The sequence below is a fragment of the Vulpes vulpes genome, chromosome 1 (genome assembly GCF_048418805.1).
Source record: "Vulpes vulpes isolate BD-2025 chromosome 1, VulVul3, whole genome shotgun sequence".
NCBI classification, from domain to species: domain Eukaryota; kingdom Metazoa; phylum Chordata; class Mammalia; order Carnivora; family Canidae; genus Vulpes; species Vulpes vulpes.
In genome coordinates, this window is record NC_132780.1 from 111,172,584 (window position 1) to 111,189,454 (window position 16,871).

General features: G+C 39.0%; 1 protein-coding gene across 2 annotated transcripts in view; it reads right to left on the reverse strand.

Annotated features, from left to right (window-relative positions):
* Window positions 1-16,871, reverse strand: part of MYH15 (myosin heavy chain 15) — a 147,864-nt gene that overhangs the window by 111,397 nt on the left and 19,596 nt on the right. For both annotated transcript variants that reach the window (XM_072722453.1, XM_072722454.1), the window contains 3 exons: window positions 14,158-14,261; window positions 12,779-12,917; window positions 3,101-3,219 (listed from right to left, as the gene is read on the reverse strand). In XM_072722453.1, the coding sequence (XP_072578554.1) occupies window positions 3,101-3,219; window positions 12,779-12,917; window positions 14,158-14,261 (362 nt within the window). The remainder of the gene's footprint in view (window positions 1-3,100; window positions 3,220-12,778; window positions 12,918-14,157; window positions 14,262-16,871) is intronic.

Sequence of the window (16,871 nt, forward strand, 5' to 3'; positions counted from 1 at the left end):
AAATATGTGTAACACAAGATTCGGCCCCTGGAACCCAATAAATGTTAGTCTCACTCTCCCATCCCCTTTTCTGCTTTTATTACTTCCCCAACTTCACTCTAGTATTTACTATGCTACCCTGAGAAGCTAACCTTTGTTAGGTTCACCGTCTTTAACTACAAAATGGAAATGGAAATAAGATCAATTTTGTAGGGGCGCCTGGGTGGCTCAGTCAATTAACCGTCCGACTCTTGATATCAGCTCAGGTCATGATCTCAGGGTTGTGAGATTGAGCCTGGTGTTGGGCTCCATGCTGAGCATGGAACCTGCTTAAGATTCTCTCCTCCTCCCTCTGCTCAAACCCTTTCTCTCTTAAAAAAAAAAAATCAATTTAGTAGGCTTGTTGTCAGATTGAATGAGATAGCCATACAAAGCACTTAGCACATGCTTAGTGGTTACTATTATGATTTTTTTATTATGAATCTTTTAAAAATTAAGACAACTTATTTCTAACAGGCATAGTTAGAACTCTCATGGAATCATAAAATACTGGACCCGAAGGGCCTTAGTTCTTATTAATCATGTATAGTGGCTCTCAACTGGGGATGGCACCCTGGCCCTGAAGGAGGAGTGCATTTGAAAACAGGGAGTGTGTTTTTTCCAATTATCAGCATGACTGAGGGTTACTGGCAGTTAGCACCTGGGAGCAGGAATGCAAAACCTCTACAATGTGCAAGACACACTCACATCTGAAAGACTGTCCCATTTAGATGCCAGTCACCCCTCCACTAAGACACAGAGGATTCCAACCTCTTCACCGGATGCTCAGAGAGGTGAAGATATTTGACCGAGATCCCAGAGTTAGTCAGCATTAGAGTTAGAATCAAATTTTGTAAGTGTTAACACTGCAAGAATTTTTGCCATCTTTTGCAATTGTCATCAACAGAGCATATACATCTCTATTCTTAGCAGTGGCAATTGTCTCTATAAAGTCAGTAAAATTCCTAAGAAAAGAAAAGCCTTACAGTGTGCTTTCTTACGCTCTCTCCAGGAGTAAGAGAAAGAGAAAGAGAGAGAGAGGATGGAAGATGAGGATTTTTTTTTCTTTTAGTGTTGGATAATAATATATTAGCTTGCTTCACTGGTTCTATTATAGTAAAGGCTGGTGGTAACTCAGTTCCTGAGAACACAATATTAAAGAGGCGAAGGTTTGATTTCAGTCCTCCTCTGGGCTCATTAGTTTTACACAGAGCAAGTCCCTGTTCTATAATCATAGCATGTCATGCATGCATGTCGTGGCGAATGTGTTAAAAAGCAAGAAACTGCCAAACACTCCTAGCCTCACTACAAGAAATAGCTCAACTCCTTGTCCTGCTGATCTTGGCTCAAATTGAGCTCGATATTTAGTTCATCTCAACATCTACGGAGCACTTACTGCTTGCAGGGCACTGTGCTAGGGGCAAGGGGTACTAAAATGAATTAATCATAGTCCATGGCCTCAAGGAGCTCCAGTGATGAGGGAAAACAAAGATGGAAACTACTGCTTTCAGTATAGCATTAGGATAGAGGTAGAATTATTGATTTATAGAGTAAGCTAAACTAGGAAAATGCTGAAACGCTATAAATAACACAGTCACATCAGATGCTTTAATATACCAAAAAGCAAGAGTTAATTGTCAGCAAAATCATTGTCTTCTATCACGAATGTGTGCATGTGTCTATCTCATTTTCAGATTTAGAACGTATGTAAAGTAAGACAATCCAAATGTCACCTGCATATTAGCTGTGTGCCCTTTGCAGTGTTACTTAGGTTCCCTAACCCTCAGATTCCCCAACTGGGAAAACATCAGTATTCCTGCTCTATTTACCTCTGAGTATTGGTGAAAGAACAGAAGGAGACAATGCTTTATACATGCTATACATCATCATACCCCTCCCTCTCTCCAGAAAGACATTTCTCAGCCCTCCTGTGGCTAAGAGGGTAATTTGACTAATTTTCACCAATAGAATATCAATGGAAATGATATCACTTCTAGCCCCAAGCAGTTAAGGTGGGTGTACTTTTTGAACAGAAATGATCTGTTCACCTTGTGCGGCAACTGTGGAGGCCATGTGATCCAGGTGTCTAACTATCGTATGGAACAAGGCTGTTCAATCTGTATTGGACTTGATGTAGGGAATAAATATTTCACTGTCAACTGAGATTTCAGTGTGTATGTGTTACTGCAGCATGGTTATCACATACTGACTAATATGCATTAGAGATGTAAATTATTATTTTGAAATGCACTAGCATACTTAGATGGTCTCATTTTCTGGCAGCCCTGGGAACATATATTGCATTCTGACAAAGCCTCAGGATCAACAGTCCTCATAGCACTTGTTATTTTACCGTTAAAACACTCTTCCCGATGCTGCACAAAATCTACATGACCTTCCATTTCTCATTTCTGCTCTCCATACCTCTCCTTTAAATACTAACTTCAGCCTATATACACATATTTTTAAAGATTTTATTTATTTATTCATGAAAGGTACATAGGCAGAGGGAGACACAGACTCCCTGTGGGGAGCCCAACACGGGACTCAATCCCAGGACCCTGGGATCACTCCCTGAGCCAAAGACAGACACTCAACCACCAAGCCACCCAGGTGCCCTTCAGCCTATATTTCATTTTATTTATTTTTTTTCAGCCTATATTTTAAAACCCTATCTCAACCAATGTGCCTGTTACTCTAAAAAGTCAATATTCCAAACAGGTGGGGGATGCCGATTTATTCATGTCAGGAACTAATAGCTTTGAAAGCATCTTAGCTGGACAACAAAGATGTTGGTCACAAGTTAACAGCTTTCTACATCTACAAAGAGACTTGCTACCTGCAGGAAAACTGTCAAACAGCATATTAAGAATCTGGAAAAATTCTTTACACGAGAGCATTTACTGTGCTATGCATCACAAGTGAAAGCATCCCAAATATGTATCACAGGAGCTTTCTTGCCTTTTTTTTTTTTCATAGAAGCTCTTGTTGCAGACATCAGAAGCCAAAAAATAACAAGTACAATATGTATACAATTATTATAAGATCATAGAGTCCTAATGCTCTGGAAGTATCACCTTACCTGTTCTACATTTTGACCTCTAGTAACATATTCATTACCAACTTTGATTCTAGGGTGGATCAAGCCCTTCACCAACTCAGAGGAGTTAATGCCCATGAGGAACGCAGCTTTGTCAGCACCTGGTCAGAGAAAAGGAAGGAAGAGGAGGAGGGAAGTGGGGAGAGGAAGGGGCAAGTAAAAAAGGGAAGAGAAAGGAAGGGAAAACACTGTTAAAGTTCATTCCATTATAGTCAAACAGACTCCCCAGAGGACAAGAGAATAGTGGGTTTAGACAGATGTAGCAAGGTAGACTGTAGTTTTGAAATAAAATGCTTGAATCCTAAATGTTTAAAAGACTTTAGTTCTTAGAAATGGAAATCAGACCACAATGAAATGTCACTTCACACCCACTACACTCGCTATAATCAAAAAAGACAATAAGAAGTGTCAGTGAAGGTGTAGAGAAATTGGAACCCTCATACATTGCTCATTGGAATGTAACATGATCTGGCCACTATGGAAAACAGTTTGGCAGCTACTTAAAAGTTAAATAGAGTTACTCTAGGAACCAGAAATTCTATTGCTGGGTTTAGACCTAATAGAAGTGAAAATATATGTTCACACAAAAAAATGCACACAAATACTTTTAGCAACATTCTTCATAACAATAAAAAGTTGAGAAAACCCTAAATGTCCATCAACTGATGCATGGTTAAACAAAATGCAGTATATAAATACAATAAAAACTTTTTCAGCCATGAAAAAGGAATGAAGCATTGACGCATGCTACAACATGGATCACACTTGAAGATGTTATGCTAAGTGAAAGAAGCCAGAAACAAAAGGCCGTAGGTTGTGTGATTCCAATTATATGAACTGTCCAGAATAGGCAAATCCAAAGAACAGAAAGTACCCCTGTGGTTGCTAGGGAGCAAAGGGAATGGGAAGTAACTACCAATGGGCACACAATTCTTCTTGTTTTGTCTTGTTTTTGTCTTCTTGTGTTGTTTTTTCTCAAGTTTTTATTTAAAATCCAGTTATTTGAGATACAGGATAATACTGGTTTCAGGTATAGAATAGGATTCTTTTTGAAGTAATGGAATGTTCTGCAATTAGATAGTAGTAATGGCTACACGGTCTTGTCAATATGCTAAAACTCAGTGAGCTGCATACTTTAAAAGGGTGGATTTTATGGTATGTGAATTATACCTCAGTTGTAAAAAGAATTTTTCTTGATACTGACCCTCTTCTAAAAAGAAATACCTATCTGACAGACATGGAAAATCTCATCTTTATTATTTGCCTATTTTTCCCTACTACATATGTACTTGTAGATTCTTTCAAAGAAACAGGCACTTGGTCCAAATAGTCTGAAAATTCAAGAAACCACCAGTAATCAACAGAAGCCAGGACACTTCTATCAAAAACTTTTCTTCTCCGGCCAAGTCTCTGTTGCTCCATAGTGCCCTCTGCTGCCCAATAGGAATACTTACAAGCCACACAATGGCTTTTTTCTAAAACAGTGCTTCGGTTTTCTGTTTTCTAAGGAAAGTGGGGAGGAATGAGTGTTATCAGAAAAAAGTAAATACCCATGTATTACATCATGTGTTCTTTAAGATGACAATAATAGAAGAGAAAGCCACAGGCAAAGGGTTATAAGCACATTTCCAATTGTGTACTTCTTCAGTTATCAAATAAAAGGAGTATTTCACTCACCTGAGACTTACAGTGCATCCTACATTCTTAGATGAATTCTGATAAACGCTAGTATATCTGATGTTCTCACTTTGTAAAATAACATCTTAGAATAGAAGGAAATATAGTCTTTCCTTCACTAAGAAGTACAAGATTTCCTGAGCAATAACCACAAACAGGGAATAAAGTAAAAACAATTAGAGCGCTATATGTCATTTTTATTATCTATATCCATTTCCTTTTGTGGGCCTTTGAAGTTCTCACAAAGGCTTAAAAAGCTTGTGTATTTGCTTGTTAACTAAAATCAATACACATTATACATACATTTCTACCAGCTACACACCTACTCCATGTCAGCGATAATGGCCCAAGTCCTCAGTTGCTATGAAACCTTTCAAAATGCAAAGCCCATTTGGGAAAATAAACAGAAAAGTCAAAAGTAGAGCAGATGTGTTCATCCAATGCTGAGATATCTCTGCTAAGAGTGCCATGTTTGGAGACAAAAACATAGTTATTTCAAGTGGAGAACCCAGTGGATCAGAATCATAGCCCTTTTGCACTGGAAGAGACTTTAAAGAACACATTAGCCAGAATGAAAATATTTAAAAGAAAGAGAGAAATGTAATGTGCCTGATGAATCTGAGTGGACATGAATACTAACTGCTTATGTGAAAAATTAACAATTCTGCAATATCTATCTGCTCAGGAAAAAAAGACAGGAGTTCAGTTTTCTCAGCTTTGGAAGCATTTAGATGGACAATACAGATAATAATAGTCTCAAACTCATATCTCCTTTTTCCAGTGTGAAGGACAGTCTTTTGAGTCTATTTTTATCCATGAACAAAGGAAACCCAAATTCTCTGTACAATATCTCACCGTAGGCTCTACCAGAAATAGCATCCAACATTACAGAATCATTTCCCACCCACTCCAGAGATAGTCAAGAACCTACAGAGAAGTAGTATACCTTGCCTTTATCCTACAGGTATACATTACACATTCTCCAGTTTTTTGTTGTGTTTTGTTTAGACAAGAAACGATAGTCCTCTTATTCTAAAACAGAAATTACTTCATTTGCACTAAAAGTTTCACAAGCAAGGTGAAAATAGTTTAAGTCTATGAATAAGTATCCATCTGACATCCAGGAAATGTTTATTATGGACACAGCAAGGTCTATAAACACATTTTCATCATATGACCTGATGTGTTTTCAAAAGAGGCTTTATGAATTTCCCACCATCATGCCCTAGGACCTTGTGAATAAACCCACAGATTTTAATTAGGCTGTCTGATAGTTTAGCTAGAGCAGGTGTTCTCAAACATTGGTGTGGATCAGAATAGCCTGGAGAGCTCATAAAGGCCAAAGGACTAGGCTTACTGAAGGTGATTGGGGTGTAGACCCTATTCTTAACCTGCTCCCCAGGTGATTCTGACATACATGAAGATTTGAGAACAGAGTCCACATTATAGTGCTGAGGAAACTTGGCTGCACATTGGAGTCACCTGGCAAGATGTCAAAACAGACAATGATACCTGTACCTACTCAGATTGGTTTGAGTGAGGCCTGAGCTTCAGAAATTTCAAATCTCCATGGGTAGGTCCATTGTGCAGCCAAGTTTGAGAACTATTCTCTAGAGAGTAGTACCCAGTTCTAGTAAGTACATGTTTTTAAGATTTTATTTATTTATTTAAGAGCTCACACATGTGAGCAGGGGGAAGAGCAGAGGGGTAGTGAGAGGAAGGGGGAAAAAATCTCAAGCTGACTCTGTGGTGAGCGTGGAACGCGATGCAGGGCTCAATCCCACAACCCCAAGATCTTAACCTGAGCTGAAACCAAGAGTCAGAGGCTTTCCTGATGAGACCCTCAAGCACGTCTAGTAAATACATTTTGAAGTCAAGAAGATAGAAAGAAGTCTGACTTTACCTGAAAACAAGTAAGGGGATAGGGAAAAACAAAAGGCAACCTTTTCCAACTACAATTTCATCCCAGTTCCATCACATATGTAAACAATCAGATATAAAGAAAGGAACAAAATCCAACTTTGTCAATCCACAACCTGGCTAATGTGGAAGAGGGGTTAAAAGAATGACATCAATTGTTAGCCTTTTATGTAGGGTCATAATAGGATTTTGGAGCTGTTCACGTTTTACTAATTTATTGGACAACGTTTACTGAGCACTTGCTATGTGCAAGGCCTAAGTGCTAGCTGCTGTAGCAAGAGAGAGAAAAAAGGCAAAAAAAATATTGGCATCAAGGAGTTTATAATATATGAGAGTAAATAAACAAAAAACAAGCCAGTAAAACAACTGCTTATCAGAGACAAATTGCTTATTATGAAAGTTTGAAAGAGGGAGAGATCCCTTCTGGACTGCCTGACCAGGGAAGATTTCAGATGAATAGTATTTGATCTGAGCCTTGAAAGATGAGAAGGATTTTGATAGGCAAATACAAGAGAACAAGAATTTCTGAGACAGAACAGCATGACTTACAGGCATTGCAGTAGGAGAGAGCAGGTATGTCAAAGACTGGCCACAAAGTCAGGGAGTGAGCAATAAACTGAGAAAAGCGAGTGATTTCTGGTCACAGAAGACTTTTGACACCACTCACTATAAAGTATTCATTGAATAATGAGGAAACTTTAAAGGGACTACACGGCATAGAGTCAGGCTTCACAATGATTAATTTTGTGCAGATTTGCAAGACTGACCAGAGCAAGAAGAGTAGAAAGAATGTGAATCCATTACAAGATACCAACATGCAAGGGGCTGATGGTCTAAATTGGTAATAAAGAAATGGGAAAAGACTGGGGAACATGACCAAGAGGGTTCTGACCTAAGAAGTAGAGGGAAGAGCAGCATCGTGAATACAAATACAGAAGTCAACAGGAAGACATCACATGGGAGAAGAGGATAAGAGTTTTAGCCATGCAATTCAGGGTACCAGATTATTCAGTAGAATGTGAGAAATGTGGGATTGGCACTTGAAAGAGGCAAGAATGCCCCATTTGGTTTGGGTACTCTCTCCCTTTACACCCTCCTATCTGTCCAGCTCCTTCAATCCTCCCTCCATGATTAACTGAGGGTGGGGGTAAGGGAGCATCACCAAAGCTTAATACATTATCAGCCCTTAGAAATCAGTAAGAAAAAGTCAATTGTTCCAAAGAAAAATGTTCTCAATTTTAAAAGTGGGCTAGGGATGGAAACAAAAATCCAAAAATGAGGCAATGCAAATAGGTAACAATATACAAAAATTAACTTTATTAATATTTAAATATAAAACAAAAGCTGGCTACTTGACAATAAAAAAATAACTGTTGGGGATCCCTGAGTGGCTCAGTGGTTTAGCCCCTGCCTTCAACCCAGGGTGTGATCTTGGGAGTCCCCAGATCGAGACCCACATCGGGCTCCCTGCATGGGGCCTGCTTCTCCCTCTGCCTGTGTCTGTGCCTCTCTCTCTCTCTCTCTCTCTCTCTCTCTCTCTGTGTGTCTCTCATGAATAAATCTTTTTTTTAAAAAAATAACAATATTAATGAACTTAGTGCAAAAGTTATTTTCAGAAATTTACTCATAGGGCAGCTTGAGAACAAAAATTTACTCAGAAGTTTACTGAGGAAAAGCATATGTATCTTTGAATCTGTAAAGACGTTCACCAAAATTTTGTTCATGATGAAATAAGTATTCAATAATAATAATAGATATTTAAACTATCTGTACAATGTGACATTTTGTAGCCATCTAAAAAGATATTTCAGAAAAGATACCAGATATTCATGTATAATTTAGTAAAAAAATCTAGTATGAAGAATATGTAAATATATATTTTATCTTTAAAAGTTCCCTGAACATATTCAACTATAAAAACATGAAAGATATGTTCTGTGGCATTAATGGTGATTGTCCCTAAATAAGTAGGATCCTTTTAATAATTATCTACTACTAATGTGCCAGGCACTGTTTTAAAACTTATAAACACAGCACAGAACACACCAAATTAAATCCCTGCTTTTATGGAGCTTACATCTGAGGAGGATTGAGGAGTAGGGTGGTCAACCAAAAAATAGATGTATGAACGACATGGAGAAAAAATAAATATTCAGGGTAAGAGGATAGAGAGCGATAGAAAGTGGTGGGAGTGGTCAGGGGAGGCTTTTCTGATAAGGTAACATTTAAGAAGTCACCTTAATAAAGTGAGGGAGTGAGAAATGAGGATGCGTAGGAAAAAAGAGCTCCAGATGAAGGAGGAATCAGTGAAAAAGTCCTGAAACAGGGGTTCCTGCATACTCTAAGAGGAGCAGAGAGAGCAATGAGGCCAAGTGAAGAGAATGAAAGTAGGGAAATGGTAGGTGAAGGCTCTGTACCCTATTCTCAGGATTGAGGTTGGTGGGCGGGGGGGGGGGTGTTGATTCCATACCAAGCCATTCTGTGAACCGGCTGTGTGTCCTATAATTGAACTCAATTCTACCTAAAGGTAGCATCAGATTCCATGGGTCAAGGATTCAGTTCTACAAGACTGTTACTCCCCCACTTCAGAGGTCAGTTGCAAGTCCAGGTTGTCTCCTGGGCTATTGACTCACGGGTTATGGATTCATAGCTCTAGTGACCCCCTCCTTGGGTTCAATTAATTTGCTAGGAGTTCACAGAACTCAGAAACATTTTACTTACTATATCAACAGTTTATTTCAAAAAGATATAACTCAGGAATAGTCAGATTGCATAGAGAGCAGAGGACATGGTGTAGGAAAAAAGTGCAGAGCCTTGCCCTCTCTAAGAACACTATCGTCCCCAAACCTTCATGTGTTCACCAACCTGAAAGCTCCCCAAACCTGTCCTTTTGGGGTTTTGTGGAGGCTTCATTACATGGACATCACTGGTTAAGTCATTGGCCACTGGTGACAGTACTTGGTCTTTAGCCCTCTCACTGCCCCTGTTGGAGGTAGGCCCCAAAAGTGCCATCTCTCTAGTTCCAATGGTGACCAGTTCCCATCCTTAGGTACAGTTTGAAAGTCATCTCATTAACCAAACAAAATCACCTATATTGCTCTCATCACTTAGAAGATTCCAAGGGTTTTAAGAACTCTATGCCAGAAACTGGAACAGAGATCTAATTTTTTTTTATTATAAATCACAATATCACAGTAGGAGATAGAATTAGAGGGATTTTGAGGTATCATGGAGCACAAAGAGGCTATGATGAGATCTTGGGGTTTAAGTGGGCGCCTGGGTGGCTCAGTCAGTAGAACATCTGACTCGGTTCCAGCTCAGGTTGTGATCTCAGGGTCCTGGGATTGAGCCCTTCATCAGACTCAGCACAGAATCTGCTTGAGGATTCTTTCTCTCCCTCTTCCTTTGCCCCTCTTCACTCCACTTATAGAATCTCACTCTCTCAAATAAATAAATATATAACTCTATTTAAAAAAAAAAAAAGGACTTGAGATTTAAGTAAGATGGGAGCTATTGATGAGCCTAGAGTGAGGAGAGGACATGAACTGATTTATACAATGAAAGGATCACCAATGGCTGTTCTGTGTACAACTATCAGTAATGAGAGAAGGGTGAAGACAGAGAGACCAATAAAGAAGCTATTGCAGTAATCTGATAAATGCTGGCTCAGGCTACAGGGTAGCAGTGGACATGGTCATGGCGAGTAAGTAGTGATGAGTTTTACATGGGTTTAAAGGTAGACACAGCAAGGCAGAGACAAAGGAGTTCAAGATGATGCTAAGAGTCTGGGCAACTGAGAGAATCCAGTTGACATCTACTAAAGACTGAGAAATGAAGAGTTGGTAGCAGGGGCAGAGTGAGATGAAGAGTTCAATACCATACCTGTCGTGTTTGAGATGATCACCTAAAGAAAGAACAGAGAAAAGATTCAAGGATGGAGCTCAGCACCCCGATAGCAGTCAGAAGTAGGACAGATGAAGACATCTAGCAAAAACTCTGAGAAGGAACCACCAGGAGATTGGATGACATTATGCGCATCATTATAGGTATTTTCTGGTAAATAAGTATACCTAGTTGTCATAAGGAAAACAATTCCTCAAAAAACCATTTCAAAGTGTGGAAAAAGAAAAAAAGAAAAACCCAAGAAACAAAAACACAAAAACCAAAAAAACAAAGCAACAAAAAGATGTCACAAAAGCATATCTTAATATGTTAACATAGAAGAGGCTTACACAAGCCACAGGTCCCATTCCTTCACTTCATTCTCATCTATGCTCAAGTATTCTCTTCCTTCAAGGGATTTTCTGACCACTCTATCTATAAGGATATTATTATTCATTATTCTTCTGTTCTGCTTGATTTTTTTCATTATGACTTCATGCAAATTTGTCTGTTTCTGTATACAAGCTATCTCCCAACTAGGCAGTCAAGACAGGGATGATATTGTCTTCCCAGGTATATCTCCAGCACCAGAATAGTGCCTGGCCTGTGCACTGGCCTCAAAAATTATTTGATGAATAAAAAAAAAAACCCAATTCATAAATGGGCAAAGTACCTGAATTGATATTTCTCCAGAGAAGATATATAAATGGCCAATACGCACATGAAAAAATACTCAACATCACTAATCACTAGGAAATGCAGAACAAAGCCACATGAGATATACTCATTAGAATAGCTATTATAAAAATTTTTAATAGAAAACAATAAATGTTGATGAGTATGTGGAAAATTGGTAGCATTATGCATTGCTTGTGGGAATGTAAAATAGGGTCGCCACTATGGAAAACAGTGCAGTATGGTTCCTCAAAATAATTTAACATAGAATTACCATTTAATCCAGCGAGTCCATCTCTGGGCATGTATAAAAGAATTGAAAGCAGGGACTTGAGTAGATACTTAAATGCCAATGTTCACAACAGCATTAATCACAGTAGTGAAAGGTAGAAGCAACTCAAGTGTCCATAAACGGGTAAATGGAGAAACAAAATGTGAACTATACATACAATGGAATATTATTCAACTTCAAAAAGGAATGAAATTCTGACACACACTATAACATGGGTGAATCTTGAAGACATTATGCTAAGTGAAATAAGCCAGATATAGAAAGACAAATATTGTAGGATTCCACTTACAGGAGATGCATAGAGTTGACAAATTCATAGAGACAGAATAATGATTGAGAGGGGCTAGGTAAAGGGGGTAATAGGGAGGAATTAATAGGTACAGAGTTTCAGTTTGGGATGATAAAAAAGTTCTGGAAATGGATACTAGTGATTGGCTGAAGAACAACATGAATGTACTTAGTATCACTGAACTATCCATTTAAAAACAGCTAAAGTGGTACATTGCATATTATATATATCTTATCACAAATGGAAATATAAAATTTTTCAGAATTATTTGTTGAAAGATTTAACAAATGAGTTTTCTCAGTTTTGTTTTAGTAGCTAGGAATTTTAACATTAAATGAAATAATTATAATAACTATGCTTCCTTTTCATAATCATGATTTTCTCTTTTAATGTTCATTCTAGACAGATCACTCATTGTAAGATGCCTCAAATCTTTTTTGGCAAGCAGGCAAGACTATAGATTTCTTTTCATGTGAATAAAACACAAAGGGGGATGAAGCCGGTGTGGTCTCAACCCAAAGGAAACTCTACCTTTGGAATTCTAAAGAGCTCTGTCCACACCTCCATGATGTCACTTCATACATCTTCTGGTAATTTTCTCCTTTCTCTGTTTTTTGTTTTTTGTTTTTTTTCCAGCAGGCTCTGTGCTGACAGCAGGGCTACCTCTTCGTCAAACCTATATTACCCTCCTTTAGCAAATTTACTGGCATTGTCGATAATTAAGGATTGCTTCTCATTTTGAGATACATAATCCTACATCAGAATGGTGGTTTAAGAGGATGATTTTGAAGAACAGCAATTGAGAGAGATTGCTGATCAGTTTCAACATTTTCAAAAAGCACAAGGTAACTGCAGGGAAAGGGGGGCAGGCCTGGGGTCGGAGAATTGAAGAGAGTACATGCCATGGCCTCAAAGTAATTCTTACTTTCTATGCCATCTGCTTCCACTTGCTCTTCTCTGGGTTTCTGTTTAAATTTCATATTTCCAAAGTGCATGATGGCTCCAATGAGTTTATAGGATCCATGCTTCTCATCAGGAAGAAAGCCCAAGATGTCCATGGCCCGCTGTAAAAAGAGAAACAGATGGCCATGTCTTCATTTGCCTAATGGCTGCAGTAAGCACCTCACCCCCGCTGTGTGTCACACCTCCCTACACTCCATGGGCTGTCAAAGGGAATGAAACAGATCGCCACAGCCCGAGGTGTGACAGCTCTGTTCAAAGCAATGCAAATCGGCCCTGTTGGCACTTGGTCACCCGCAGTCTGCTTATCCCTTTAAAAGAGAATTAGGAAGGCTTGTTTAACTTCCAGTAGTTTTAGAACTTTCCTTGGATGCCCTGCCCCCCCACCCTTCCAGCCATTGATCATTAACTGGCTATTGGAGGTAAATTATTTTGCCTTCCATCATTACGGCAGAAAGTAGTACCGTATCTGATGGGTTGCTTATTTTGGGACCCCCTGCATTGCCACAACTTTATTCAAAGACTAGCAAAGGGAAACATTTCAGAAAAGAAAAAAGCCATGGCACTGAAGAACCGCACCCTAAAAGAAGCCACTGCACATGGTAAGATATGTGTTCTCACACAGTCCCAGAGGATAGAAATTGGTATAATCTTTCTAGTGGTTAATTTAGAATATGTATCAAGAGACTATAAAAAATTCATAATCCTTGCCTAGTAATTTCACTTTTGGGAATCTAGCATAAGGTGAGTCTAATATATGGAAAAAGCATTTACCTACAAAGATATTTACCACAGTAGAAAACAAAACAGAAACTCTTAGAGCCTAACCATAGGAGAATGGCTGACTACACTATAGGACAAATACCTGATAAAAATTAAGTATTCATTTAAATGTTTATGAGGACTTTGTAATAACAGTTGAAAATGTTTATATTACAGGATTAATCAAAAAAGCAAACTCTATGCCGAATAGTATATGCAGTGTGATTGCGATCTTTTATTAAAAAACCCCACCAGACCAACTATATAATAGCAAACCCAAATAGAAAAAAAAGAATAAAGATTATAAAGATATATACCAGATAAAAACAGTGGTTGCCATTGAGTTGAAACACTTTCCTATCTTTCCACACGTTCCAAAGTTAACCATCCTCACAATGTGTATGTACTTTTAGAGTAAATAAGTAAACTTTAAACAGACATAGACTTAAAGGGCCTCCTTGCACCCACCACCCCCTGAGGAAGGAAGGGGAGTTCTCCAGGACCCTTTGGAAAAAGGATCTGAAATGCTTTCATTTCTCATTGTCATTACCAATCTTTGCTTTGATAACTACCAAGCCTTACATCAGTGGCCAGCAATTCTTCAGCATCATCCCAGCTGTCCACAGCAACGACTCCCTGAGAGCAAAAGGGAAAGTCGGAGGGATCTTCAGACACCAGGAGCATGTCTGCAATGGGAAAACCATCACTTAAACAGTTAAAGAAATCCACAAGGCTTTAGGAAATAATTGACCAATATTCACAGTTTACTCTTACAGCTGATAACACACTTGTAAACAAGCCAAAATAAAATCCATATTCTACAGCCAAACCTCTGCAATCAAATTTTGCCCTCTATTAACTTGTCAGTCATGTGTTAATGTCTCCCAAGAGAAGACCGGGCGGACCAAATCCAAAAGCAGATTCAATTGCAGCAACTTGAATTGGTGTGAAACAAACAGATAATGCGTGTTGGCAAAACTTTGAAAACAGGAATTTGGCCTAGATACATGGTCGAGGGTGAAGGACAAAAAAATGTTTTGTAAAATTAGAAGTATAACAGGGCTGAATTTCAAAGGCTAGGAAGCGGGGCAGACCCTGGGGTTGAGCGCCCAGGGAACATTAGCCGTGTAATCCTGTCATATCACGTCTTCCCGGTTAGGAGGCTGAGTCTGTCTTTCAAGGAATCCATAAATCAGCCTCTGTGTTCACCGCTGCACCTCTGATGGGTCTACGACTCCTGACATGATTCACTTAGTCAGGAAACATAATGCAGGCGGAAGCCAAGCCAGGCTGTCAGCAGCACATCAGCACCCGACTTGGCCACATCACATTAACCGCTTACTGCCTAACACTTGCTCCCCATGAAGTTTCTCTGAGCTGATCTGATTTTTGTAATGTTTCCTCTTTTTTTTTTAATTTATCCTTTTCATTTAAATTCAATTTGCCAACATATAACACCAGTGCTCATCCCATCAAGTGCCCTCCTAAATGCCCATCACCCAGTTACCCCGCCCCCCACCCACCTCCCCTTCTGCAAGCCTTTGTTTGTTTCCCAGAATTAGGGCAAACCATGAGAGACTCCTAACTCTGATTTTTGTGTTTATCACTCAGTGAAGTGAAGCTGCTATCCTCAACCCCAAAGCTCAGAAACAATTGTGCTTTGCAAATGTTCACGGCGGCTTCGTTTGGAAACAACCCAAGTGTCCATCTAGAATTAACAGACTCTTGTTTGTCCATATAACAAATTATTACTCAGCAAACAAAGGAAAGAACTATGAACATATGCTACAGCATGGAGAAATCTCAAAAATAATTCTGCTGAGTGAAATAAGCCAGACAAAAAATGAGTATATACTGTGTGATTCCAACTTACAGAATTTGAGAAAGTGCAATCTAATCTATAGTGACAGGAAGCATATTAGAGGTTGCCAAGAGACTGGGTGGGAAAGGGGAAGACTCAGAGGAGTAAGACTCGGGGGCGGGGGGTTACAAAAGATCATGAGAAAACTTTTGAATGGATACATGCATTATCTTGATGGCAGGGATAGTCTCATGCATATATACATATGTCAGCATTTACATTTATGTGGATAAAGCTTCAATGAAGCTATTTCAAAAAAGTTAAGAAGTAAAAAGAAATTGGGCTAGCCCAAAGAAAATCAAGCTGAATAGATATATTTAATATTTAATAGCAATATAATGCTTAAATCCTTGAGTGATGACTAGAATGTCCCTTAAATGTTAATACTTCTCAAGGATCTTTGTGTTCTTTCTCATGCCTCACTTCATATAAAGAAAAATTTGTTGAGCTCAATGTGCCAGGTACTATTGTAAGTTTTAGAAATACACCCTAAAATACATGGGGAAAAAATCCTGTCCCTGTGAAGCTTATATTCCAACAGGAGGAGACAGAAATTTTAAAAATAAGTAAAACGTATGAAAATATATGGAACGTAAGATGGTAATAAGTGCCATGGAGAAAAGTCGCAGGGGAGGGGAGTCAAATGTATTGGCAACACAGGGGCACCTGGTTGGCTCAGTCAGTGGAGCTTGCAATCCTTGATCTTAGGGTTGTGAGTTTGAGCTCCACATTGAGTATAGAGTTTATTTAAAAATAAAATCTTTAAAACAAAAAGTACTGGTCATACAGAGCTACAGTTTTCACTACAGTGATCTGGGAAGGCCTCCATAAGGTGATATTTCAATAAAGACCTACAAAAGTTGAGGGAGAGAATAAATGGGGGAGAATGTTCCAGAGAGATAAGAGCAAATGCAAAGGCCCTGAGATGGCAGTTTGCCTGGCATTCTGAGTGGCTAAGGTGGGTCAGGAAGGGGCAAATTGAGGAAGAGGGAGGTGGTAGGTTATGAGGGGCAGAGAGGCATCAATAGGACAAGTCATAGCTCCTCAAAGGCCAGGGTGAATTTGGGCATTTTTGCTCTAGGTGAGCTAAGAAGACATTGAAGGTTTTTGAGCAGAAGAATGACATCATCTGATTTTTTTTTTTTTTTTAACTTACCATGGCTGCTGGGCTAAAGACAGAGGGAGCAAGGATGGAAGCAGAAATATCAGGCAGGAGACTGTTAAATAATCCAGGAGAGAGATGATGCTATTGACCAGGGCAGTAACAATAGCAATGGTGAGAGTCCTCAGAGTGTGGATTTTGAAAGTGGATGGAACACGTGGGAGACACAGAGGAGATGAAGGACAGACCTTAGGCACATTAGGTTTGAGATGCTACAACGAATACATGCTAGAACATAGAAGAATCTCAAAATAATTATCCTGAGTGAAGTAA